This window comes from Ctenocephalides felis, unplaced genomic scaffold (genome assembly GCF_003426905.1).
Source record: "Ctenocephalides felis isolate EL2017-DRISC unplaced genomic scaffold, ASM342690v1 CF-g0.4_SCAFFOLD_01886, whole genome shotgun sequence".
Classification (NCBI taxonomy): domain Eukaryota; kingdom Metazoa; phylum Arthropoda; class Insecta; order Siphonaptera; family Pulicidae; genus Ctenocephalides; species Ctenocephalides felis.
Genome location: NW_020538040.1, coordinates 64,748,775 through 64,776,608, shown reverse-complemented (window position 1 = coordinate 64,776,608; position 27,834 = coordinate 64,748,775). Strand labels below are relative to the sequence as shown.

General features: G+C 28.4%; 1 protein-coding gene across 1 annotated transcript in view; it reads left to right on the top strand.

The window, feature by feature from the left end:
- Positions 1-27,834, top strand: part of LOC113377087 (dopamine receptor 1) — a 325,240-nt gene that overhangs the window by 187,228 nt on the left and 110,178 nt on the right. Inside the window, exon 3 of the mRNA XM_026617279.1 lies at positions 4,257-4,566. Coding sequence (XP_026473064.1) covers positions 4,257-4,566 — 310 coding nt within the window. The remainder of the gene's footprint in view (positions 1-4,256; positions 4,567-27,834) is intronic.

Below are 27,834 nucleotides of genomic sequence, written 5' to 3'. Positions count from 1 at the left end.
CCCTACGACAACTCGTTTAGCTTTAAAAATTCGTCAAAGTTTGCAAAAATTAGTATAGTTTTTTGGCATTTGTCAAAATTAGATCTTTCATCGACGTTTGTTCAAAAATCGATTTTAAAAAATAAAAAACTGATCGAAAGATGTTAGTTGGGAATGATACTGATTAGTTTTAGGTGAAAATATACCGAGCCGTTTTCTTGCAATTAACTGTTGAAAAAAAATTTAAGCCGATTTTTATGGAACTTATTTTAGCGATATATATATCATGGTCTTATTGAACTTACTAAAGTATTACGGCCTTACGACAAGTAGTTTAATTTTAAAAATTCATCAAAGTTTGAGAAAATGAGTAGTTTTTTTGACGTTAGGTAAAAATAAAATTAGGCGATTTACTTGGTATAACAAAAGAGTACTTGGTCTTAATGAACATACTAAACCATTGAAATCCCAAGGTAAACTGGTTCAAACATAAAAATTATTGATTTGTTAAAATTTTTTCTAGAAAACGAGTTAACGTGCTCGTTCGTTCTCAATTATGTTTAATGAATTCACTCGAAATACTCTTAATCACTCATAAATTAATTTATTTTGTGTTGATTAAATCGATTATTTACACATATCGGGAAGTTCATGTAACTTGCCTAAAGGCAAAATACCAATATCAACTAGTTGGTGATCCGTTTTTAGCAAAGGCGAAGATACAGAGCTAAATATACAGAACATGTCAGTTTTTGAGAGAAATAAGCATCCGATTTGAACGATTTAAAAAACTTGACAAAACAATTGCTTTTGGGAGAAAAAAAAAATCTATTTCAATTTTTTTGTATATCGACAATAATTCAGATTTTTTTGTTTGTGGCTGAAGTTTTAAAGCTCACTAATATACTTTAAATAAATAATTTTAACTTTGTAATTAAGTTTATATAATTCTTATAAATATTAGACTATGTTACAGTATTTATAATAATCTATTTAAAACATTTAATATTTTCGAACATTTCTTTACGGTACGGGGAGTACTAGCAATTTGTCTTAAAGCACGATGCCATATATTACTAGTTCTATGCATTTTTTAAGAGTTATTTTATTTTAAAAATGCAACAAACTATAAAACAGTTTTAATTCTGCAGGTGATAAAGTGGGGTGTCTGAAAAATTGTCAAAGATTATTATTGTAGAATAATGATGTCAACATAATGAATGCAATTACATTTGCATAAAACATATATAATCAGTTTATTATTTATATTTTGAAATCAATTATTAAAGTAAATTATTATTCAAAAGTTTTCATTTTTATATCAATAGTCAATGCTAGTATTTAGTAAGTGCTAAAATTTACGGTGTAATAAATAATAAACATGTCCTCATGAATTTTTTTTGTATTAGCTAAATAATTTAGCTATTATTTAGTGAAATTACTTCAATATTCGAATTGATTGTATCTGTTTTTCCGATAGTTTCATTTATCTTTTAACCCAGCCTCTCCCAAAGGTAAAGAAATTTTAGGAAAGTAGTTAAACAATATATTTTTATAATTAGAAATTATAGTGTTATTTGTTGTTATGTAATCTATTTAGTTTAGACACTATAATTACTGAAAGTCAAATTGGACTCTTATTCGCCGCCATATAATATATAATTTATGGTATAATAATTTGCCAACAAAATTTTGTAAAGATAATAAAGTGTAAAATTAAAGTATTTAATTGGCATATATTTCTATGGCACTATATAATTAGTCGTAATACTATAAAGCCGGTGAAGTCCCACTTGTATATTCCATTAGTTTTAACATAAAGTTTTAAAGTCAATAGAGTTTGCTAGTGTTTCTATAATTAAATAACAGAACAATCGAATAGCTGAGCTCTGACAATTGTTAATTAATTATGAATATAATCATAACAATTTATAACATTAGTTCAATTGAATGTATTTTGATTATTCAAATTAATTATTTGATTATGAAAGTTAAATTATAGTGTAAACATTAAAATTGGGACAATATAGAGTTAATTATATAATTATTTCGATATTTTTAAGCATATTTGGTGACACAAAGCTTTGAGCAGATTGTATATTGATTTTCATATTAAATTTGCAATTCAGAAATTATTATTATCAATGCGTATGAAATATATAAGTCTCCAAAATTTAAAAACCTAATTTAGTTTTCGATTTATTATCAGAATAAACGCATATTGAAAAGTTTTTTGTTTTTATGCTATTTATCATATATATATATATATATATATATATATATATATATATATATATATATATACTTTAAACAAAGAATCCAAATGTAATAAAAAACAAAAAAGTTTTTTTAAAAAAACATTACAATACAGACATGAAATGACAATACGCAAATATAATCAAATTAAAAGTAATAAAAGTAAATAAGTGGATTATATAACAAAATATTAGAAATATCGACCAAACTACTATCTCAAAATGTTCAGGAAAAAACACAGGTGATTCATCATTGTAGAAATGTGTTTATTCTACTGTTTTTCAAAAATATGTCATCTGGTCGTTTTTATCCCATAAGTGGGGTAAAACGAGACGGCCAGGAGGCAAACAGGTTCAATGTCTTATTTTTAATTTTTAGGTATTTTTAAAAAATAATAGCTGAATTATATAAACAATGGGAAATAAAAGTTTTCCGTATATAAACTTGATCTGGTATTTTGTCAGAAATATTCATCAGAAGTGGAATAACTAATAATTTAAACTCTTTTGTTAAATTTCTTTTACACGTGTAAGATTTATAGAGATTTTATAAAAGACCGTTAAATCTTACTCAAAACTAGCAATACATCTTGTAAAACAATTAAATAACGTATACATAAAAATTATATTAGGGTCTCGTAAACTAAACAACAGTGCTCACAACCATAAAACTAAAAACGAAAGAAAATACTTATATGGATTTTCAAACATTGTCGTTCAACTCTCTATAGCAACGTCGCATGAATCAAGATGATGGCTGGTTATACATCTTTTTTCCTCTACTTTCAAATAAAGTTGTTAAAAAATTTCTACTTTTGTTTTCAAGATATTGATGATGGATCTTTTTACCCGCGGATCTCAAACTCTACCTCACATAAAAAATGAGGACAATAAATATTATAAATTTAATTTCAAATTTTATACATTGTTATTTTAAATACTTTTCTATTCTAAAATATCATTTAAATAAAACTTAATCTAAATCAATCCTACCACAAATATGGTAAGATAGCCTCAATTTGTGGCTTTGAGCAAATTTATGGTGCAAACCAAACCAATTATATTGAAAAATAACACATATCAAACAAAAAATAATCTGACTATGTTCAGTGAAACTTCTAGCTACTTCGTCCTTGTAGAAATATGTTTTTTTGCTCTTTTTCAAAAATTTGCAACCTGGTCCTCTATGCCCTACGGGCGGAGTAACTTGGGACGGCCAGGAGATAAACAGGTCCATTATCTTATTTTAATTTCAAAGGGATATTACAAAATATTAGCTACATTATTCAACCAATGCAAAACATAAATTTCATAGGTGCAATTTTACAAAGATAACAGAGAAAATAGCATTGATCTGGTATTACATCAGAAATATTGATTAGCTGAGTTGGAGTAATCATTCATCTAATTTATCTTTCGTAAAATAGCTTTTTTGAACTTATTTTGCTATTTTTTTTTTCATCCTTGCCAGGGTGAAGGTTCAGTTGGTCTTTTTTACCTCACCTAGGAGTAAGCTTTTATAGAGGTTATATGAAAATAACTAATGAATTCAAGTTAAAATGAACAATACTATACTTAATGAACAATCTTATCAAACAAATCAACTACGTATACTTAAAAATAATATTAAGTTCTCGTAAACAACATAGCTTACAACAAAAAAAACTAGCAACGAAAAAAAACTTTCCTTATGAATTTTCAAACATACTGCCGTTTTTCTTCCAATAGCGACCTCGTCAGAATCAAGGTTATACGTCCTTTCACTTCTTCTTTCAAAAATTGTTGTTAATAAAATTCATAACTTTACTTTTTACCCGCGCACCTTTAAGTCCTGCTCTACCCTAATATCCTATCCCTAATAATTGTACTAATATTTGACAATATCCTTCGCATCTATTTGATGTACACCTTCAAATAAATGAGACAACTTTAATTCCAGAAAGTTATATGATAGCATGTGTTTGATTAATTATTTAATATCATATAACACAAGTTCTAAAAATAAACTGTTTATTTTCTCAGGGTCGTTTCTGGTATTGATAATCTTCCTGTCAGTGGCGGGCAACATCCTGGTATGCATAGCGATCTACAGCGACCGAGGCCTGAGGCGGATCGGCAACCTGTTCCTGGCGTCGCTGGCGATCGCTGATCTCTTTGTGGCTTCCTTAGTGATGACATTTGCCGGAGTAAATGATTTGCTCGGCTATTGGGTATTCGGAGCTCAATTCTGCGACACTTGGGTCGCTTTCGACGTAATGTGTTCCACTGCAAGCATTCTTAACCTGTGCGCAATATCACTCGATCGATACATACATATCAAGGATCCTCTCAGGTACTGTATAGAAATAAATGAAAAATTAAGGAAAGTACACGTGCACTACGCGCTTCATTATTAATGTGAATTCATTTCTTTACGTGCGAACTGAGCGCTGATTGTGAGTCTCCGCATTTTTTTCAATCTAAAAAAGGCGATCTTTAGTCTCAGCAGTAAATTGAGGTCGGGTTTTATGGAGTCAGATGCATGTACGTCCACGCATATATATATATTAGTGATGTGCCAAGTCGAATCAAGTGATTCGAATCATTCGAATCAAGCCTTTAACGACTTGATTCGAATCAGATTTTACTTGATTCGAATCAACTCGCATCAAGCCGCGAAATATTTACTGTGATAAAATATGTATTAACACAAATTTTTCATAAATATAAAATTTTTCATAAATATAAATATAAAAAAATGTTTTAATTTAATTCAATATTATAATAATATAAAAAATAAATATCATAAATATAAAAAATAAATAATGAATTAAATCATGCGAGCCACCCGACTTTAATATGCTTAAATGTATCAGCCAACTCCAATCGTCTTTGTGTGACTTTAACCGCATTCATCGACTAACTATATCATCCGACTTCATATGACTCAAACCGAATCAAGCGGCGATATGAGTTATTCCGACTTCATGACTCAAACCGAATCAAGCGGCGATATGAGTTGTTCCGACTTCATATGAGCCAACTCGAATCAAGCGGCGTTATGAGTTGTTCCGACTTCATGACTCAAACCGAATCAAGCGGCGATATGAGTTGTTCCGACTTCATATGAGCCAAACCGAATCAAGCGGCGTTACGAGTTATTCCGACTTCAATTCTGATTCGAATCATCCCGACTTCAAGCCGTTCGAGCGATATGAGTTCAAGCGATATGAGTTAGTTAACCGTATGGGCGATACAATGCGTCGTCGTTCTTGCGTGTTTATTTATTTTACGGAGCGCTGAGAGCGATTTTATTCGTGAAATATCAATACCCAATTTTGATAATAATTAAGTGTTTTAGATTTTAAATGTTATCAGAATAAACCACTCGGAATTATGAAACGAGTTTCGGGAATCTTTCAATATAATTCTCTTTTGAAACAATTACTAAACACCAGAAAGTCAGTAAATAATATGTTAACTTCTGATTATGTAAGTAATGGCATTAATGAAATTAACTTTCAGCTCTCAGTTTAGATGCGATCCTTTACTGATTACATAGTAAAATAAACAATCGACCCATGATTCCAAATATTATTTTATATGCTTTAGTGATGCACAATTGTTTGGTAATCTATTATTCTAAATTAATTTGAAGATATGTTTTAGCCGTCCTCAAAATTACATCATTTTTAATAATTTTCAGAATATACTTTTTGATAGTGATTTATGTTTACAATTTCTACTTTGTCAGTTATATTGGTTAAACTGACAATTTTGATTATAAATTTGGATCACTTTTACTAAATTAATACATTCATGATTTTTTTTTGTCCATATATATACTTGATTCGAGTTGATTCGAATCATGATTCGAATCAGGTTTTTTTCTGATTCGAATCATTCGAATCGGGAATTTTTCGAGTCGGCACATCACTAATATATATATATATATATATATATATCTTTTAACTTCACTCGAAAGATTTTATTTCATGAAAACTGCATCTTTAGGAGATTATTTGCGGAAAGTTGTCTTATTCTTATAAACGTTTCTAATAGTGTTTAACATTAGATCAGATCACAACATGTTACATGATTCTTATTTAAATTTTTTACACTTTTTGACAAACAATTAATATCGACTGCCATTTAAGATCAATAATTTAAGTATTTACATCCTCGCATATAACAACACACACACACATCGTTACAGTTTTCAAGTAGCGCACGTGTGACTTAGATTCAGTTCATTACAAACAGCCGATCTCATAACATCGAGAGAATAATATTGTTTGTTTCAAATAACAAACTTAAAAAAGACATAACTTATAGAAATTTTAATTTACAAAATTTACCTATTTGGCTAAAAATTACCTCATAATTTCATTTTTTGATAAAATCTTTTTTAGTGACAAATTGCTAACGTATATTCAATCATATAGGTAATTAACTCAAATTTTTTCATTAACTTTTTCTTAAAACTTTCCAAAACTTTCAAATTTTTTATCATTTTTAATATCCTGCTATATAATCCACTCATTTATTCTTATCATTTTTATTTTGATCATATTATCATATTTCTGTACATTATTTTTTCAACTATTTTATTAATTAAAAAATTTCATCTTCTTTCCTTAAACATATTGTTTGCTTAAATCTTATCCAGATCATGTTTCTTATCAGATCTCCTGAAGATGGAACGTACTTAGTTTCGAAATACTTAACAACAACCTAGTAAATAAATAAATAAAGAAATAGTTTATTAAAAAACTTTTTTTATTATTCATTACTTTTTGGATTCTTGTTCGAAACTCTACAATATATATATATATATATATATATATATATATATATATATACATATATACATAAATCAAGCACCTTGTTAAACGTTATGTACTTTTTTAATGAATATGATGAACTTTGAAAGTGGGTCAAAGTCCACTCCACTTTGATCGTTATATTTATCGCTTTAAAATTAATTAGCATGAAGCCAATAAAAAAATACTTCTTGGTAACTTTTTTCTCTCATAGTCACAATTTCTTCAAAAAAGTTGTTAATATGAGCTGATAATTGAAAACATTTTCTGACTTTAACAATTACCTATAAAAAAATGCTTGATATAGCCATATTTACATTTATATATATATATGACTGGGTACGGTTGTGCCAACATAAGGTGATAGTACCCATAACAGCTAAACTATACTGATTCTGAGATTAGGTTTAAAGGAAAGATGAAGTATGTTTATGTAAACAAGTTTCCATTATTGCATTGAGTCAGCATCCTTCCTTAATCTGTAGACTACATTGCTATTAAAGAGTTAAAAAAAATTCTTTGTAGTCTAGTCATTATAGTAAGTTCACCTCGGAATTCAAGAAACCCAACTGTAAGTTTGTAAATACTCTGTAAATACACCCTAAAAGTGGTCTCAAAACCTGCATATGGTAAGGTGTACGTACCATAAGTAGGTTTTGAGACTACTTTTAGGGTGTTTTTATAGAGTATTTACAGACTTAGAGCTGGGTATCTCAAATTCTGAGATTCTTACCTAATTTAAGCTTAAACGACTGGACTGTTGATCGATTTCTTCTAATAAAAACTGTTAATTGTATACGAAAAATCACTTTGTTTATTATTTTGTTGTAAGTTGAACATTAATAGTTAAATACCAGCAATGAGGTTTTGCATAGATAATTTAGGTCAGCCATAACGATCATTTATTTTCAAAAGTGTTTGTTGGGTACGGTTGTGACATGTGATTGTGAGTCTTGTCCTTTTCGGGCGAAGATTAAACGGATAAAAAAGCTAACTTAACTAAGACAAAATACGTAAGAAAAAGGAAAAGAAAAATTCAATACAAGAAAAGAAAATATGAAGATTTCTTGTTAACCTTTTACGAAAAATTTTGTTTTGTTCGATTGATTATTTGATTCTTTTTTTTTTAGTTAACAGGCACAATCATATCTAGTCTTATACATCTATATTTGGTACTAGAAGTAATCCAAGTGATTACTTATAATAATTCACATAAAAGAAATAAATGTATAAAAATATATAAATAAATTATCGTTTTATATTCTATGCCACATTTGCGTTTAATGGTATAACTTTCGAGATCCGGGCACGATTTTTAGATGTAAACAGTTTACTCATGTAATTACAAAGGAAGTCACAAAGGCGATCGTGACACCAAAACACGTACAAAGCTTTTTCTAGATCTCGAGACAAAAGCAAAAGTCACGAGGCCGGAATGAAAATGTAGCAAATTCTATAAATGTCCTTAGAATTTTCATATAATGTCTGCTTTCATATAGTGTATGTATAAGGTTTGTTCCAAACCTTATTAAAAATAGATATGTTTGACATTTTATCTTATGACATGGTGATTAATATATAATTATTCTCGTATAAAAATAACCTTTCACGGAAAAAAACATAATTAAAATTTATAATTTGAATCTTGTTTACAATGTCCAGATATATTGAATTTAATCCAGATTTAATTTGTCCAGAAATTTTTATAAGATGTATAGAAGTGTACAATGAATAGCTTTGAATAGAATTACTTATATTTCTTAATGATAAATGAAAATTAGATTTTAAATATTGCATTTTTAAAATAAGATTAATAAAATTTAAAAAAAACTGTTGAAAACAATTAATATTTTTGACTAATCAACGCAATTTTCAATTCGCGTCTGTCGTATGGTTTTTGATAATCAGTTCATTAATTTTTGTAAAAAAATATGAAAAGTAAATTTTGAAACGTTAATTCAGAATATTTTTCTAAGCAAAATTATCCAAAAATAATTAGTACTATTTCCAAAAAATATATATTTTATTATTTATATAGTTTTAAAATAATTAAATTGTCATAAAACTTGTAGTTTGAGGGAATTTAAAAATTATAAATTATTATATAATAATTATTTATTGTAGTTATTATATAATTTCCGAAGAATAATATTATAATAACTAAAATCATGCGTTTCTATTTTTTCTAATTTGCATATTTTAAATAGAGAACTTTACAATAGAAATTAATCTTGAGCTTTTTGATAGTATTTCAGGAGAGATTTTTGGGTTCTGTTATTTTACATGGTTTATTCTACTGATTTGAGATTTAGAATTTTATCTCATTTTATTTAGAAGATTGTCAACTATCAGTGACACCAAAGAAAAAATTGTATGCGTAGGTATTGTACTACTTCTAGATGCAAATTCTAGTACAATCATTTTACTCGTAAGACTAGATATACATTATTAAAATAACTTAGCATATATTTTATGTAGTATAGTGTAACTTGTTATGTCCCTTATGACAAGAAGCCAAATATCGTATTTAACATTTCTTAGAACGTTGTTTGGAAGGGACGCCCACGTATATGCTGACAAAATCGCGACTAACATTTGTTCTGTAATATATTACAATTTGGGTCATCTAAAGTTCAAACGGTACATGGACTAAAATTAGTTGTGTATGACATTGTTCCTTAATGGAAACTGGTAGAACTTCTAGTTTTATAAACAATTATTAGAAGAATATGTTTTTTAAACAAAATTTTTCTAAAAAAAAATTTTTTTCAGAAAATTCTAATTTTTTTTTGAATTTCTACAAAAAAAAATTAAATGCTTTTAGTTGTATTTAAAATTAGTATGTATAAAAGATTTTTTTTTCAAGTCAACGAGCGCAAAATCATTCATTTTCGAAAATATTATTTTTTAATTTTATAGTATCACAAAATAAATCGAAAGTGAAAACTTTTCAAATCTTTGCGTTTCAAAGGTTTCTGTATATTTTGGCATATATACCTTATAAAAAACTGATGTATGTGTGTGTGTGGGTTGGTAGAGGAAGGGGTGTACGGATACAAATTTTTGTCAACTCTTTTGAGAGCACGGATCAACTAACTTCAATGATTCAAAAGACCTTTGATTCTTATTGATGAGGAAACGTGCAAATTAGTTTTTGGTACACCGTTTCAAAGATACAAGACAAAAAGTTTAAAAAATGGCCATTCATTCTTTAAAAGAACGTAACGTCCTTTGAATAACTAAAAAAACATTTCACTTTTATTGACGGAGTGACGATTTTATTAAATTCTTGGACGGGCAGAGCCAGCGGTTTTGTAGACCCAGAAAAAAAAGTTGGTTAAAAATGATCATTCAACATACGCACATCAAACTATTTGATATTTTATAAAGATCTTTAAAAATAAGTACAGTATTTGTTTTCATTCCTGTCGGTTACGTACTAAAACTCATAAAATTCACTTATATAGTTCAAGCAAATGTCTTCGATATTTTCAATATTATAGATCAATCAACTTGGCTGGGTTTCAAAATTTTCAAAAAAATTCAAATTTTTCAAAAAAGTCGCTTTTTTTAATTTAAGCATTTAAAATAAGTTCAAAGTTTTCTGAAAAAGTCTATTTTTATTTCAAAATTTGCTTTTAAAAAAAATTACAATACGGAAAGTTCTAGCAATTTGATGCAAGGCATGATGCCATGCACTACTAGTTATTTTCGATTTTAGAATATTTTAATTTCTGAGAATCTATGATTGGTAAAACTTTTGCAAAACTCATTACACAATTTACCAGCAAATAATAGAATAACAGCAATACACAATTTTGTAACAAATTAATTATATTGGTAGATTGTTTTCGGGCTTTTAGCAGGTTATGAGCTATGGCTTAATTCAGGTATTTCAGTTTCAATTAAAGTTGGTGGACGATGATTCCAGATTTGTCGGGGGAATTGTTGTTTTATTAAAGTAAGGTTAAAATTACTTCGTGTGAGAGTATATTAGTTAAACTTCAGAATTATTTTCTATAACAATCAGAATACAGTACAATCCTATGAGTTCTTTGGTTTATATCATTCACTCACACACATACACACACACACTTTCGAACACATATATAAATTATTGTGATAAATTACATCGATAGTTGGAGAATCACTCCAATAAGTAAATTCACCAATACTGTTTATATATGGTAGTGCTAAAAGTGTTTAATATTATCTTTGGGCAGCTTCTTCTTCAATCTTCTTAAAATTGGTGCCTCAAGAAGTGTCTTCTGCAGTCTTCTTGAAATTGGTATCTCAATCTCAAGAATCTGAGTGCTTAGAATTTGAATGATGTTCCAGTTTTTGAAAATGTTTGTCACTATTTATTTTTATAACTCTGTTTATAAATTCAATGTAAAAATCATCATAAAGATATGCATATAAAAATAGTTGATTTGTTTAAACCATATTGATCTGAAGATTCCTAAATATTCAAAAGGAGTAGTTTAGTCCATATAGCGTCTGATGTAGGTTTTACTTATGATTAGATTTCCAGTTTTACAATATATTTTGGAATGTTTTTTTTTGTTATTATGAAATTTAATTAATCTTTGTAATTTACAAAAAGAATTAAAAGTCAGTGAAAAATAGCTATGGCAGACACTGGAAACAAAACCAAACTTTATGGTGATTCACATGAAACTAGATATCTAAATATTATTTATTACACCAGTAATTGTGGCAGGAACATCACATAATATTCAATTGTGACTGCTGTCTAATCTAAAACGTATATTTTAGACAATTTGGTTATCTATTATATTTTAACCTGGAAATCTGTAGCTTTCGATCTAAGTCGAATCGGCTTTTATAGGAAATCTGTAGAGATGAGGATGCTATTTGAATTTTCTATCGAGGGTTTATGAATGCGTTCCTATTTGCCATCATATACAAGTTGCGCGAGCACCGGGTGCATTATGGGGCGACAATTTATATTCCTTTATCAAATAACGATATTCAAATCCTAGATAGTAAAATACGTTGTCGTTGGTAGGTAAGTGCCAGACGTAAGGCCGACGTATGGTATTTAAAGAATCTCTTCAGAAGTCAATATAATATATTTTTTATTTAAATAGTGAAATCACTCGAATCGAATTTGTGATATTCGAATAAATTCTTTTTACTGTTGGATATTATGATACTTCACTTTTATGTGAATCCGATGATACTTCAGTTTTATGTGATGCATTAAAACAAAAATGTGCTTTTGTTAATATTTTTATTGATGAAGAATATTAACTAGTTATTTCGATTCTATGAAAAACTAGTTAAAAACTAGAAATGTTCGAGGAATATTAAATGTTTTCAAATAGATTATTATAAATAATGTAACATTGTGTAATATTTATTAGAATTATATAAACTGAATTTAAAATTATTTGTTTGAAGTATATTAGAACTTTGGTCAGAATTAAAATTAAAGTCTGAATTGTTTTCGATATACAAAAAAAAAATTATGAAAAAAAAATTGAAAAAAAAAATGATTTTTTTTTTTCCAAAAGCAATTATTTCGTTAAAACAAACAGAAAGTTTCTTGAATCATTCAAATCGATCGCTTCGTTCTCTCGAAAACTGCATTTTTTTACACATTTATCTCTGTACCTTCGAAATGGCTGCACTTGCCTTTGCCAAAAACTAATCACTTCTTTTTTCAATTATTACAAATTCAATGTTTTTTAGATAATTCAAATCGGATACTCCGTTCTCTCAAAAACTCCAAAACGACTGGACCTGCCTTGCCAAAAACTAATCAGCACATCTTGCTATCAATAGGAATCAAATGTTTTTTGAACCATTCAAATCGGTTGATCCGTGCGCCCGAAAACGTGGACAAAAAATGCGGATATACAAAACACAAACACACATCCATTTTTTCTGAGGTATGCCAAAATGTTCAGAAACCTTCAAAACCTGAAAATATGCAAAATTTCCATTTTTGATTTTTGGCCCATTACTATAACTACCCCTCGGAAAGTTAAATATTAGACGAATAAAACTCCAAGAATAATGGTATTACTTGCTAAATTTATTAATAAGTTTTTTTTAAAATAAAACCTGAAGAAATAATAAGGATTAATGAAATTTGAAACGCTGAAAGGTTTGTGAAAATTTCTGATGATTGCATAATTTTTCAAATTAAATTTTGATGAAAAAAAAATTATATCTGATAATTTTAAAATCTTTGAAAAATATAATAATAAACTCGTGTATTTTAATACTAATTTCATGCTTGTTTTCATAAATTTTTGCTATTTTATAAAAAAAAACAAATTAAACTATTAGTTATTCTAACTCTGCTGATGAATATTGACTGACAAAGTACCAGATCAAGGTTATTTACAGTATTAACATTTGAAAAAAAATGTGCCAATAAAATTATATTTTCATTGGTTGAATAAAGTAGTTACTAATTAGTAAAGTACCTTTATAATTAAAAATAAGACATTGGATCTGGTTTTTTTTTCTCTAGCTGTCTCATTTTTTTCCGCTTATGCAGTAAAAAAGACCAGTTAATACATTTTAGCAAGTAAAACATAGTTCTACAGTGATGAATTAGCTGGGAACTTTACTGAACATGTTGTTTTTTTGATATGTGATATGTGTTTTGATGCATTTGGTCAAATTGGATCTTTATGCCCCGCCTCACCTTTAATATATGTGTATATATATATGTATATGTATAAATATATCTATATGTGCGTGTATAGATATATACACGCACATAAATACTTACCAGTATGTTCAGAAGGGTATCTAAGTTTTGCGGCAATACACAATCCATTCTTGATTTATTGTTATTGTTGTATTGATACACACATTTCTAACATATATTCAAAGTTTCAAGTACATTGGATTCAAAGTTTGTTTTTGGTAGATAAAAGATGTCGTATTTTATTGTGCTGGGAAGTTTTCTTTTACTATAATCGTTGCACGATCATCATTGAAAAGCTCTTGAATAACGTTTGTGATAATTCTGATTTGCTCAAAATAGGCATAACTGGTAACAAATCAATACGTATATAGTTATGACATCGAACAAAACCCCAATTCCCATTATAATAGATGTTGATGCAAAACTGACAAGTGTCATAAGTTCGGTGCATTATTCAGTCTTTGTAATTCAAAATACACATTTGTATGGCAATTTTATTTTTTTATTACAAATAAAAAATTACAAATTAATTTTTAATTACAATTGTACAATAATTGGTACAATTTATCTATGTAATTATTACCTTTGTAATTGTATTATTCGAATACGAATAAAAAATGTATTGTTAGTCACCTGATTTCAAAATTCCAGCCAGGGTGCATGATCTATTGCCGTATTCGCATAGCGTCGCGTTGAAGTGTGTTATTAATTATGGCAATTTTAAATGCTGAAGGCAAGAAAGATGTCGGCATACGTCTTTATTTCATTTATAATTAATGGCACAAGAAGTGCACTGCGTTATAAATATTGCCCGTGAGTCAGGCATTGTTCATGAAGATATAAAAGTGCTCTGACGATATTTATTATTTAAATATTCACAAAAAAGTTAAATTAATGCAAATACTCTTAAAAGTTTCTCATGGAAAATACTCGAGCGAGAAATGTATACATTATTTTACGAGCTTTATCAACTGTGTTACATATTGCAACAAAAATGGAAATAATGTGTTCATAATTTTATGCATACACGCATGTGTATGCAAATAATGATGCATGTATGCAGGATTTTCATTTAGACCGAACTGCCAACCATTTCCTAATAAAACAGATTTTTGCATACTGAAATAATATTTCATTTTATAATATTATTTCATACCGGTGTTATTTCGGATAACACACTTTTCTCTAATCTATCGAAGTACGTACAATGTTCGCATGGAGTTCAAGTCGGCCAGCTATATGGAAAATTGCCGTGTTTTGATAAATGTAAATACTTTATATACAAAAGTGACATGTGCATACATTTAACTATAAATAGCCCATGTGCGTTTTATGTACCTATATAAAGTATCAGCATAAATCGTCAACTTTAATTCAATTAGTAAAATATTTAATAAATCTTAATTTTTTAACTTCCCGTAGGGTAAGCTAAATCAATCGTCCAAAGCTCGAAAATATTTTTTTTTGCATATCTGCACGGTTTAGAAGTTTCTCAGCATTTTGGCATACCTTAAAAAAATTAGTGTGTGTGTGTTTTTATGTATGTGTGGATACAATTTTTCGTCGATGTTTTTGGGAGTACCGCTCAACTGATTTAAATGATTCAAAAAGCATTCGACTCCTACTTATTAGTGTTAGTACTTATTAGTTTTTGAGATAGGTCAGTTCAGCTGTTTCGGAGATATGAAGCAGAGTGCAGCAAATGGAAATTAAGTTTATGAGAGAACAGAGCATTCGATTTGGATGATTCGAGAACTATTCTATTTGTAAAAATGAGAAGATGTGGTGATTAGCTTTTGGCAAAGACAGGCCAGCCGAAATTTGAAATAAGATTTTTTATTCTTACTTCGCTTCATCAAGTTTTGGTTATTACTTTTAATGTAAACATATATAAACGTCGTCGTTTAATTTATAAGTCTTTATATTCTGTCTATAAAATATAATTGATGATGTTACAGTATTTAAAAAATCTATTTGAAAGCATTTAATATTCTTCGAGTATTATATTACGGTACGGGAAGTTCCAGCAAATTGCCATTCACCACTAGTTCAGCTTGATCTTTCAACTGCGTACTGCATATTTTAATATTAGTTATTAAGATTATCAAAAGTCTCAAGTCTCAAATCTATATTAATTGGGATTGTTGTAGTGATGTGTCAATTAAAATTATCTTTGATTTAAATTATTCCTATGTAGTGATTGGTGTAAATGAATTCGATTCAAGCTATGGAACTGAAAACACAGAAGATATTCTGTAAAAAACAAAAATAATAATTATTTATAAAGCTTCAACAAAATGGATATCTGTGTGATCATTTTTGTGGAATGTAGCTGAGAACATGAACTTGACTATTTCTTTAAACTGTTTAGAAACCACCATTTTTCGCTCACTTTATTTAAAGTTAGATATGTGAAATCATTCTCAATATATCATTATTTTATAAATTTATAAAATCATTATTTTATAGATTTATAAAATCATTATTAATGAAGCATCATATTCAATTGTTGCTGAAATTTAGCAGGAATATAATATATTAAACACTTTTTCAAGGGTGCATCAAAAGTTTGTGGCCAGTAATGTTTTATTACAGGTTGACACAACTGTTGATATGCCATAACTGCATTTTAACATGCGACTGTTACAGTTATAAAGCTTCAGTAACTTCAACGATATACTTGTTTTTAGAGATATCACTAGTTTTATGCTCATATTTTCAGCACAGTTTGTGAAAAACTACCGTACTATAAAACCACTATAGGTTGCTTGATTTATCGGGAGCTATTTTTATTAACTTAGTCGTTAAAATCGTCATCCCTTGACAACAGTAATAAAATTGACTCAATAAAGTACGCACTATAAAATGAAATTGCTATCCGACAATTATTCCAAACGAATTCCAGCAGGCTGAATTAATCATTTAAAATAATGAAAAATAATCAATTTCAATGGTGTTAAAAACACTTTCCTGAATAATTTACATAAACATGTAAGTAAAACAGTAATGTATCGTATGGCAGGATAATAATAATCAACAGGAAACCTCTCATAATCACCTTGGCAGGAGTTGGAAACTCAGCTTATGAACTTGCCCTCGGGAAAAGCACTCATTAATGGGAGATAATATTCAAAAGAGTGCGACGATCGAATGTGTTTATATTTACCACCCTACCTTAAACAGGTGCTGAATTGAAAGTCATTAATATAATAACGATAACGAATGTGAAATTAACGGATTACACGTTGAACCCCTATTATTGCGGCGAGCATGATAATTTGTAAAAATTTTAAATTAGAAAATTTGATATCATTTTATTATAATTAATTAACTGAATTTTTTACAATGCCTGTTACAAAATGTCTTAGAATATAAACGCTTATATCGTATTTTTAGGATCATTATTAGTCTATTTGGAGGACCCGGTCTTGCAACCGCAAGTTCAAATTACGCGCTATGTATAAACTGCTGGTATTAGATAGTAGTGATATCTATTTTATTTTTTGAAACTTTTATGAAAAATTTGAACTTTTTTTATATCTTGAAATTTTTTGAAAATATTGTTTTTTTTTTCAAAGCGAGATTACGCTGCGTAACTTTTTAAAGTCAAAATATCAAAGCGCGTAAGCGCCGTGGTGGCGTCTAACGGCTGAATATTATAAATCTTAGTACGGTTACTTAAACAAAACTTCTACTTACTATTAAAAACGTCTGATAATTTGATGAGCATATATCTAATGATTTTTGATGATCATTTTTGACCGCTAAATAGCATTTTTTTTCTTTTTATTGGATCTGCAAAACCGCAACACCTGTCTTCCTAAAAATTTACCTAGTTTTTCATTTTGTCATACAAATAAAATGTTTTTCTAATCATCAAATCGGACGCTCCGTTTTCTCAAAATTGCTATTCTTGGCACTTCTTGCCCGTATTTTCAAAACGGCTGGACATGTTTTTGCCAAAAACTAATTAGAACATCCCCCCATCACTAGTATTGGTTAATCCGTGTTTTCGAAATCGTCGACGAAAAATTGTGTTCATATACACACAGCCACACATATACACACGCATACATCCATTTTTTCAAAAGGCTTTGAAACGTATAGTTTTTAATTTTTTGCAATTACTATAATTTACCCCATAGGAAATTAATCATATTTTGTTATGTCTATTTTAAAAAAAATCTGGAATACTCAATTCATAAATTTGCATGCATACATAAAATATATTTTATGACAATAAAATTCAACTAGTTGAATTTATATCATTTATAATAATTATAGATTAATAGAGTTATTACCGATATATGTAAAACATCGAGTTAACCAATAAAAATATATATTCAGTAAATTGTCAATTTGTGGCTATATAATTCCAAATGTAGACATGGTCTATTATTCTAAACGTTGGTGATTTTTTAAAAATAAAACACTTTTTGTAAATATTTTAGAATTTTCAAAGAAAGTTTAATCAAAATCTTCAAACAGCATGCATATACACGTACTTCTTTAAACTTTTATGTCAAGCAATTTATGTATATATATATATATATATATATATATATATATATATATATATATATATTAAATGGTAGAGTCTTGGATTTGTATATATTTTATAGAGTTTCGAACAAGAATCCAACTAATTTTTTTCAACTAATTTATTATTTAAGAAAAATCCATTTTCTTTTCTTAAACGTATGGTTTGCTTAAATCTCATCAAGATCATGTTTCTTGACAGATGTTCTGAGAATGGAACGTACCTAGTTCCAAAACGTCGACAGTAAATAAATAAATAAATAAATAAATTGTTTAATAAAAAACATTTCTTGTTTTTTATTACTTTTTGGATTCTTGTTCGAAACTCTACAATATATATATATATATATATATATATATATATATATATATACATACTAGCAAACCCGACAAACTCCGTTTCGCCACCAGATGGTTTCGTGAGAAAGATGAAGAAATTTTTTGTTTGTTTCATATTTAAACAGGAAAAATTTGATTTTATTATACAACAGTAATAAATTTATTTCGATTACAAAAATGAAGTGTTTTTTAGCTGAACTTCTCTGAGTAAATGAAAGTGAATCCGCAAATTATCTGTTTCATTGAAATGCTCTTTGGTAAACCACATTTTTTGTTTTTTGTTCTGACGTTAACACAAACAAAGCGGATGGTTTTCAACTCGTGAACAGGCAACGTATAACTGCCCATGTGAAAAACAATGATTTTCTAAATAATCTATTTGAAATTTATCCGGCAAACACTAAGCGATTGGCTTTGCGACTTGTTATTGCGAACGCAAGGCGAACTGGAAATTGCAATCGTTTGAAGTCAAACGGAAGACCAGTCGGAATGTATGTATGTATGTCACCAAATCGCCAGCAATTTTTGATTGAATGGTGAAATTCACTGCGTGTACATCATTATTCTTTGCGGCAAAAATTGCTCGTTGACTTAACCAAGTATAATTCTGATAATTCTCACTAATGTCATTACTCGAATTTTTAATTGCGGTGCGTGAAGTTCCAGCAGCTTGCATAAGGCACGATGTCGTGCACAACTAATTTTCTTAGCTATAAACCTTGCGGAGCCCGAGACCTTTCCAACGAATGCAAAATTGTCGAAATCGGTTCGTGCGTTCTGGAGTTATTTCGTCAGGAAGGAAAACCCGACTTATTTTTATATATACATACACTCGTATATAGAAGATATATATTATTTGAACAGCGATCAGAACTTATGGGTTCTATGAGGTGTTGTGATTAATATCTTACAAACTACGTTTGTTTTTATTATAGATGGCAACCCAAACAGTTGTCTCATCTCTATGTGCTGAATTTTTATTATTACAATTACTGTAATAATGATGCATTTAATTGCTGCAGCAATGTCGTATTAAGGCTGTTTTTACTTGGAAACATATTGCTATCTATATTTCCAAGTAAAAATCGTTGTCACTGCTGTCTGACAACAGGCTGCTCGAAGTGGGTATCGAACCCGGGACCCCTGATCCAGCTCCAGTAAACAATTTAAAATGACTCGAAATTTTGAGAAAACATAAAATTAGCAAATCCAATTTTCTAGCTTCTCAACATAAGCTTCTCTTTTGGGAAGTTAAAAGCTATACTACAAACTGGTCTCATATCAATGTTCACTTCAAAAACAATAAAATATTCGTATATTCTAAATTAATATTCAGTATCTAAAGCACTATTGCTTTGACAATATTTTGTATAAATGTTTTATGAACAGATATTTACTTCCAGATGCTTGTCTAATAACGCAATCCAAGAAGCGCGTGCACAACGTCACATTTCTATGACAAATTATATCTCTTGATATATCTTTTGACTTGAAACAGAAGTATAATAACTCGATTCAGTAATATTCAATTCATCTTGACAAAAACCAAAATTCGAATAACTTCAAGCATGAGTTCAGATACGAGTAAATTTCTGGTGGCTTGGTTCAAATTATCTGATTGAAATTGGCATACCGTAGAAATATGTTTGCCGTGACTTAAAACATTCTACTTGAATTTGTATTTATTGTCAAAACCTATTCTGAATATAGATTTTACGAGTATTTATCCGTTTTGAGTGGCAAAATTGTCAGTAGAATTAAAAGGCTATATATACTCGTACAATGCGGCAGCAAATATAGGATTTTTTTAGTGTTCCGTATACTAAAAATAAATATATTTTTGCACTTATTTAGGATAACATTAATTTGTATATAATTCAAGACATATTTATTTTATGAGTAACTCAATTGTCTGTTCAATTAAATATCCACGACTTTATATATTCAAAGAACTTTCTTGTAATTTCATTCACATGATAGTCAAAAACAAATTCTAAGAAAGATAAAGCTAAATAAATGATAATACTGCAAGATATGACTATACTAAGTTATTGAAAGAGAAATAATAAAAGGGTATGTATTGTACAAAGTTTCAACGTACAAAATTTGCAGAAACGAACAATTTTACTAATCACAAAAAACCGTTAAACATTTAAATACGTTGTTATATATAAAATTTAGAAACATGTAAAATTATTGAGCATTTAATTTTTTGCTTTACGTCATTTCTAGACTATTTCCAGTATTGTGCGCCAGTAGAACTATTAGTAAAAAAAACTAAAAAAATATCTAGTTGCATTGCATTTGTTCATATATTGTTCTTAAAATTAATTTTATGCATAAATTTTTAAAAATACATTGGTATAGAACAAAACCTTAAATACAAGCCGTTGGCTTTTTTAACATTTTGAATGAAAATCCAAATTTTAATTTAATCAAACTTGAAAATCACATTATTTTTTGTTGAATATTCAGTAAAAAAACATTAAAATAAATTATTAAAATCAAATTAAAAGAAATATTTAAACTATATTGAAAAATCCAATAATTTGATGTGCATATGGCAAAATAGTACTTAATTCTTTATATTACCTAAACGGTTGTATCTGCATTTTCCAAAACCCAATGCCACTGCATATATATATATATATATATATATATATATATATATATATACATTAAACCTTAAAAAATTCTACTACAGAGTTCATATATACGAATGAAGAACTCATTTTCGTTTTTTGCGAGTTCAATAAGTTACGTCACGCTTCGTTAATATATTATTATGTAATTGAGATATATTATAGTAATTAACTGTATACTATAATTGATTATATTTCATTAGATATTATGTTTTTCAGCATAAACGCCATTTAATCATACTATAATAATTAATTAGCTGTAACACACAATAATTGAAACATATATAAATTGTAAGTTATTGCTTCCAATTATTATTATTTCTCTATATAAATTGGCCATCACAACTTAATTGCTGTCGAAAAAAATCAATCTCTGGGGGATAATTAATAGTAATTACACGTCATAATTATTGTTCAGAAAAAACTCAATGTTTTTGTGATCCTAAATTTATTTTTTATACACGATTTAATATTGCATATAACTTTTGAGATATTTAAATCAACTCATTTATTTACGTTAGATAAAAAAAATTGCAAATTTATATTAAGTCAAGTATCTTAAAACAATTTTAGTTAGGTATGCGAAATTTTGAATGTCTGTGGGAATAATCCGTCTCCAAATAAATTCATCTCTGTTATCAAGAATATTATGCAAATTGAATTATCAGCGAAGACATTTCAGTGTTGAAGAAAAGAAGAATACTCCAGATACGCTGCAAGTGATTTATTTTGCGAATTTGTTCATCTGTATATATATGTATGTCATCTGTATATATATATATATATATATATATATATATACTAGCTGACCCGGCAAACGTTGTTTTGCTAAGTAAGGTATATTCTAAACAATTTCTAGAGAATCAAAAAACTTAATATCTCAAGTATATAATGATGTGTTGGTTGAATGCTGTATACAATGAGGTAGTATAAAAACAATAAACCCCATTAGTTTCTCCATATTTTGTCAATATAATCAAACTGGAAGTTGTATACACTTTCTATAGAAAACATGGTATAATCCAATCCAAGTCTTTTTTGATCTTTTGTCTTATTGATTACGTTTCAAGTTTTTCAGATTCTTTTTGGATTCTGAATTTTGTGTATAACTATTAATAATACTACTGAGCTTATGAAAAAATTTCAAATTTCTGCGAGGAGAAATAGAAAATGAATTAAGTATTTCTTCTTTGATCTGCTTTTTGAAAAGTTTCAAGTAACATTCGATGAATTAAAGTAAATTTATTAAAAAGTATATATGTAGAACAGGGCGAGGCACAAAGGTCCAATTTGACTTTGAACAAATATAAACTATATTGTGAAAACTAAAACAATTATATCATAACAAATAACACATTTCAAACAAATAATTATCTGACTACGTTCAGTAAAACTGCCCGCTACTTCATCATTGTAGAAATGTGCTTTTTTATGTCTTTCCAAAATTTGTTATCTAGGCATTTTTACACCCACACACACACACACACATATATATATATATATATATATCTGTGGTAAAAACGTGGATTATTAATCACAGGTTAAGATATACATCATGGTCAGCTTGATATCAAACAGCAGTTACATCCGATTTTCAGATCAGATTATAGAATTATGATATCAAGTAAGAATAGTATTTTGTTTGATTATGCAGGAATATAATAGATTCAGATTACTATTAGAAAAATATCTAATATAGTCTTATCAGAAAAAAAGGTCAACCACTGGTTTGCCTTCCAGAAACATAAGGTTATGATATGTAGATTATAGAACATATAATTATGATTGCTCTTCAAATATAATATTATAGATATATTTCTTGGGTGTGTCCGTTGGTAGTAGGGGAGATTGGGTACGGTTGTGCTACTTGTTTTTTAATCAGCAATCATTTTAATTTATCAGATAGCCGGGAAAAAAGTAAATTAAATGGTAATTTAATTTACTTTGTCTATGAGGAAATTACTGAAATACAGTGCTTAAATACGATGAATTAGTAATAAAATCAAATTATACGGGAAAAGGCCGAGTGTCACAACCGTCCACAGCCGAGGGGCAATAACACATATAATATAAAACATAATTTTGTGAGAAATCTTTGCAAAATCTTTTGTTTTATTGTTTTGATTTATTTTCTTTTTTCTTTTGTATTTTGTCTCACAATTAGTTGAGTTAGCTTTTTATCTGCTTATATTTCACTCCAAAAGGACAAAAAATACATGTTACAATACATACATGTCACATACAACAAAACTAATTGCTGGTAATTATCTACTAGTGTTCAACTTATAGCAAAATAACAAAGCGATCTAATACCGTGAACAAAATTTTGTTGAAAGACTTTTTAATTCTAACTTTCCAGGTTTATTGATTTATGCAAATGTTTTTATTTTTAAGTTGGTAGTCCTTTTATTGACATCTATATCAAATTTTATGTCAATTGAAATTGTTCAACAAAAAAGTAACATTAAATTTTGTGCTCGAAAATAAATGAATCAATCAAAACCATTTTGAAAACCGTTTTTCACCGCGATGATGCAACACATTCTTCGTAACGATTTTAAACAATTTCGTTCTGAAACCACAGTATTTTTCTGATTTAGAATCGTGTGACTTCTGGTTATTTTCTAAACTCAGAAGACGTTACGGGGACAACGTTTTGCCTCGATTGAAGGCATAAAAGCCGAATCGAAGAAGGAACTAAAGACCATTCCAGAAGACGAGTATAAAAATGGTTTGAAAATTGGAAAAAGCGTTGGCACAGTTGCAATGCATCCGACAAGAATTATTTTAAGGCGGATAAATTAGGTTTAGAAGAATAGATTAAGATTTCAAAAGTGTTAAATAAAAGCTTACTCAAATTTATATACAGTAGTAAATGTATACAAGTACCAGAGAAAAAATCACTCAGATTTTCCTTCAGAGCGAATAAATTTAATTATGAATTAAGCGTAATTGTCTTTTATTATAAATACTTTCATGTGATTTTTGGGAGCGGGGGCGACTCACTCAATGCAATAATGAAAACTTGTTCGAACAAACGTACTTCATCTATCTCTTTTTGGACCCAATCTCAAAATCAGCATAATCTAGCTGTTATGACGCCTATCATTACCGTAACCTGGCACAACCGTACCCAGTTTTCCTTACACGTATTTCAAAAGGGCTGGGCCGATTAATGGAAAATTTTTGTATAAGACTAAATAAATTCAAAAATGTTTGATTCAGCATAAAAATTTATTTGCAAGGGAACGAAGCAAAACAAACAATTAAAATGGTTAGTCGCAAGATTCGTGTAGTAAGCAAATTTTCTGTTGAAATTTTAACAACTGGCTTTTTCAACGATAATGCAACATGTTCTTCGTAACGATTTTAAACACTTTCGTTCTAAACCACAGTATTTTTCTGATTTAGAATCGTGTGACTTCTGGTTATTTTCTAAACTCAGAAGACATTACGGGGACAACGTTTTGCCTCGATTGAAGACATAAAAGCCGAATCGAAGAAGGAACTAAAGACCATTCCAGAAGACGAGTATAAAAATGGTTTGAAAATTGGAAAAAGCGTTGGCACAGTTGCAATGCATCCGACAAGAATTATTTTAAGGCGGATAAATTAGGTTTAGAAGAATAGATTAAGATATCAAAAGTGTTAAATAAAAGCTTACTCAAATTTATATACAGTAGTAAATGTATACAAGTACCAGAGAAAAAATCACTCAGATTTTCCTTCAGAGCGAATAAATTTAATTATGAATTAAGCGTAATTGTCTTTTATTATAAATACTTTCATGTGATTTTTGGGAGCGGGGGCGACTCACTCAATGCAATAATGAAAACTTGTTCGAACAAACGTACTTCATCTATCTCTTTTTGGACCCAATCTCAAAATCAGCATAATCTAGCTGTTATGACGCCTATCATTACCGTAACCTGGCACAACCGTACCCAGTTTTCCTTACACGTATTTCAAAAGGGCTGGGCCGATTAATGGAAAATTTTTGTATAAGACTAAATAAATTCAAAAATGTTTGATTCAGCATAAAAATTTATTTGCAAGGGAACGAAGCAAAACAAACAATTAAAATGGTTAGTCGCAAGATTCGTGTAGTAAGCAAATTTTCTGTTGAAATTTTAACAACTGGCTTAACTGTATACGGTGAATTACATATACATATTTGCACACACACATACATATATATGCACGCATGCATGCAAGTATGTTCAATATTACCTGAAACGAATATGTTGTTAAGTCAGAGTTATATATCTGCGTATAAAAATATGAATGTAAATTCTTTGCGTGTAATCCTTATAGAAAAATCTAACGTTTATGAAGCTCGGCAAGAACATATCATTTTAGAATGCACTTTAACAATCCACAGTAGTTTTGAAGTTCGTATTCTTGGAATACCAGAAAAGCTACGGTAAGTTTTCATATCTTCACTTCACACTAAAACGACAACTGTATTTCAAACATTAATATCTAACTTTGTAACTCAGAATTGATTGCGACTTCTGGCGACAAAAGATATTACTAAAATTATTTAAGTTTATAAACTTTGTTCGTATAAATCATAAAAATAAGCGACAGTTCTGTTCTTGATATCGCTAAGCAAAAATACGTACCGGCATTAATACCTGCGCACAAACTGAAAAGTGACGACACTCTTTTGGCATAACTAATTATATATTTGGTTATTTAATTTAGTAACTTTCCGTAGGGTACGTTATAGTAATCTTAAAAAAGTCGAAGATGATTTTTTTTTTATATCTTTACGTTTCAGATGTTTTTGGTAATTTTGGCATACCTTGAAAAAAATGAATGTATGTGGTATGTGTGCGGATACAAATTTTCGTCGACAACTTTGGATCCACGGATTAACCGGTTTGAATAATTCAAAAACATTTATTTCGTATTGATAGGGAGACGTTCTGATTAGTTTTTGGCAAAGTCAGGTTTACCCATTTCGAAGATACGGAGCAAATAGAGCCAAAAGTGGTTTTTCAGTTTTTAAGAGAACGGAGCGTTCAATTTGAATAATTCAAAAAACATTTTATTTTTATTTCCCAAACAAAAAACTGTTTAGATTTTTGGGAAGTCAGGTCCAGCGTTTATGGAGATCCAATGAAAAAAGTAAAAAATATGCCATTTGGCGTTCAAAAATATTTATTAAACATATGTACATCAAATTATCAGATATTTTATAGAGATTTTAATAATAAGTACAAATTTCGTTTATTCTTTAAGATGGTTTGAGTTCTTTCAGAAAAATTTCGGAAGTACGATGGAGGATGAAGTAAACTAAATACAATTAGGTAGTCAATAATGAATATTTGGCATATATACTTTATTTTAATAGCAATCAGAATTTACAAAATATATGAGCTATTGTGCTTATTAAACTCACTCATACAGTAAACATACTCATACACAGTCATACACACATAATTAAATTCTGATTTTAAAATTTGATGTTCAGTGTCAGCTAATTGGCTGATTAAATTGGCATATTTTTTATTATCATATTTTATTAAGATCACCAATTCTTGCTCAATTATTAGATTCGAACTAATATTGATGTTCATGTCATGTTTTGAATTAAATTTGCATTTTTTTATAATTTGATTTTAATTCAATTTCAATTTTGTAATTTAACATTGAATATTAAATTAATCTAAATAAATAAAACACTAAATAAATTAACTAAACACTAAACATTCCGGAAAATGTGTAATATGCCACGTTTTTTATTGTTTGTCAATTATTTACAATTTAGAAAAATTTAAACATTTCAATTACATTTTTTTTTATAATTTTTTTATCAAGTTTCATATCTTTTATAACTTTATATTTCAAATTTGTTTCAAAAAGTTGCAGCAGCTTTATTAAAGCACAATAATGTTACGTTGTTGCTTTTAAATTATCTATAGAAATTATTGAGAATCAAAATAAAATTAATCAGTTGTACATTTGCACACGAGTTATGCAGTTATAAGTTTCGTGAAAATACATTCTACTTCTTGAAACTTGGCACTTCGGCCCAAATTATTTATATTGTTTGTAAACATTTCTATAGTCATTCATTTGTAAACAAAGTATGTTTATACATACAGCATATATATGTACAACCAAATAATAATGATATTGTGGTGTCTGACTAATATTCTCTACTATCCACTAGAACCCATTTCTTTTGGATGCTCGTCTTTTTCGAATCGCTGTATCGCGTTGACGACTTTTATTTGAAATGCATTTTGAAACGAATATTTGATATTGCAGATTTTCCTAACCGAATATTCGATATTATACTTTTTCTATCCGAAGATGGATCTTGATAACTTGAGCTTTCGAAGCATACCGCTAAAAATATGCAACCGACACTAAGATCAGCATTGAGATCATGGTTACATATTATTTATATATTTCTCTATTAATTATACACTAGCAAATATTATAAAATTTTCTTTGTTGGTAATAGTATTATAGTATATTATTATAATAGTAGAAATTTGATAAAAATGTATCTTGGTTGAATAATGTAGCTATCATTTTGTAAAATCCCTTCAAAACTAGAAACAAGACATTTG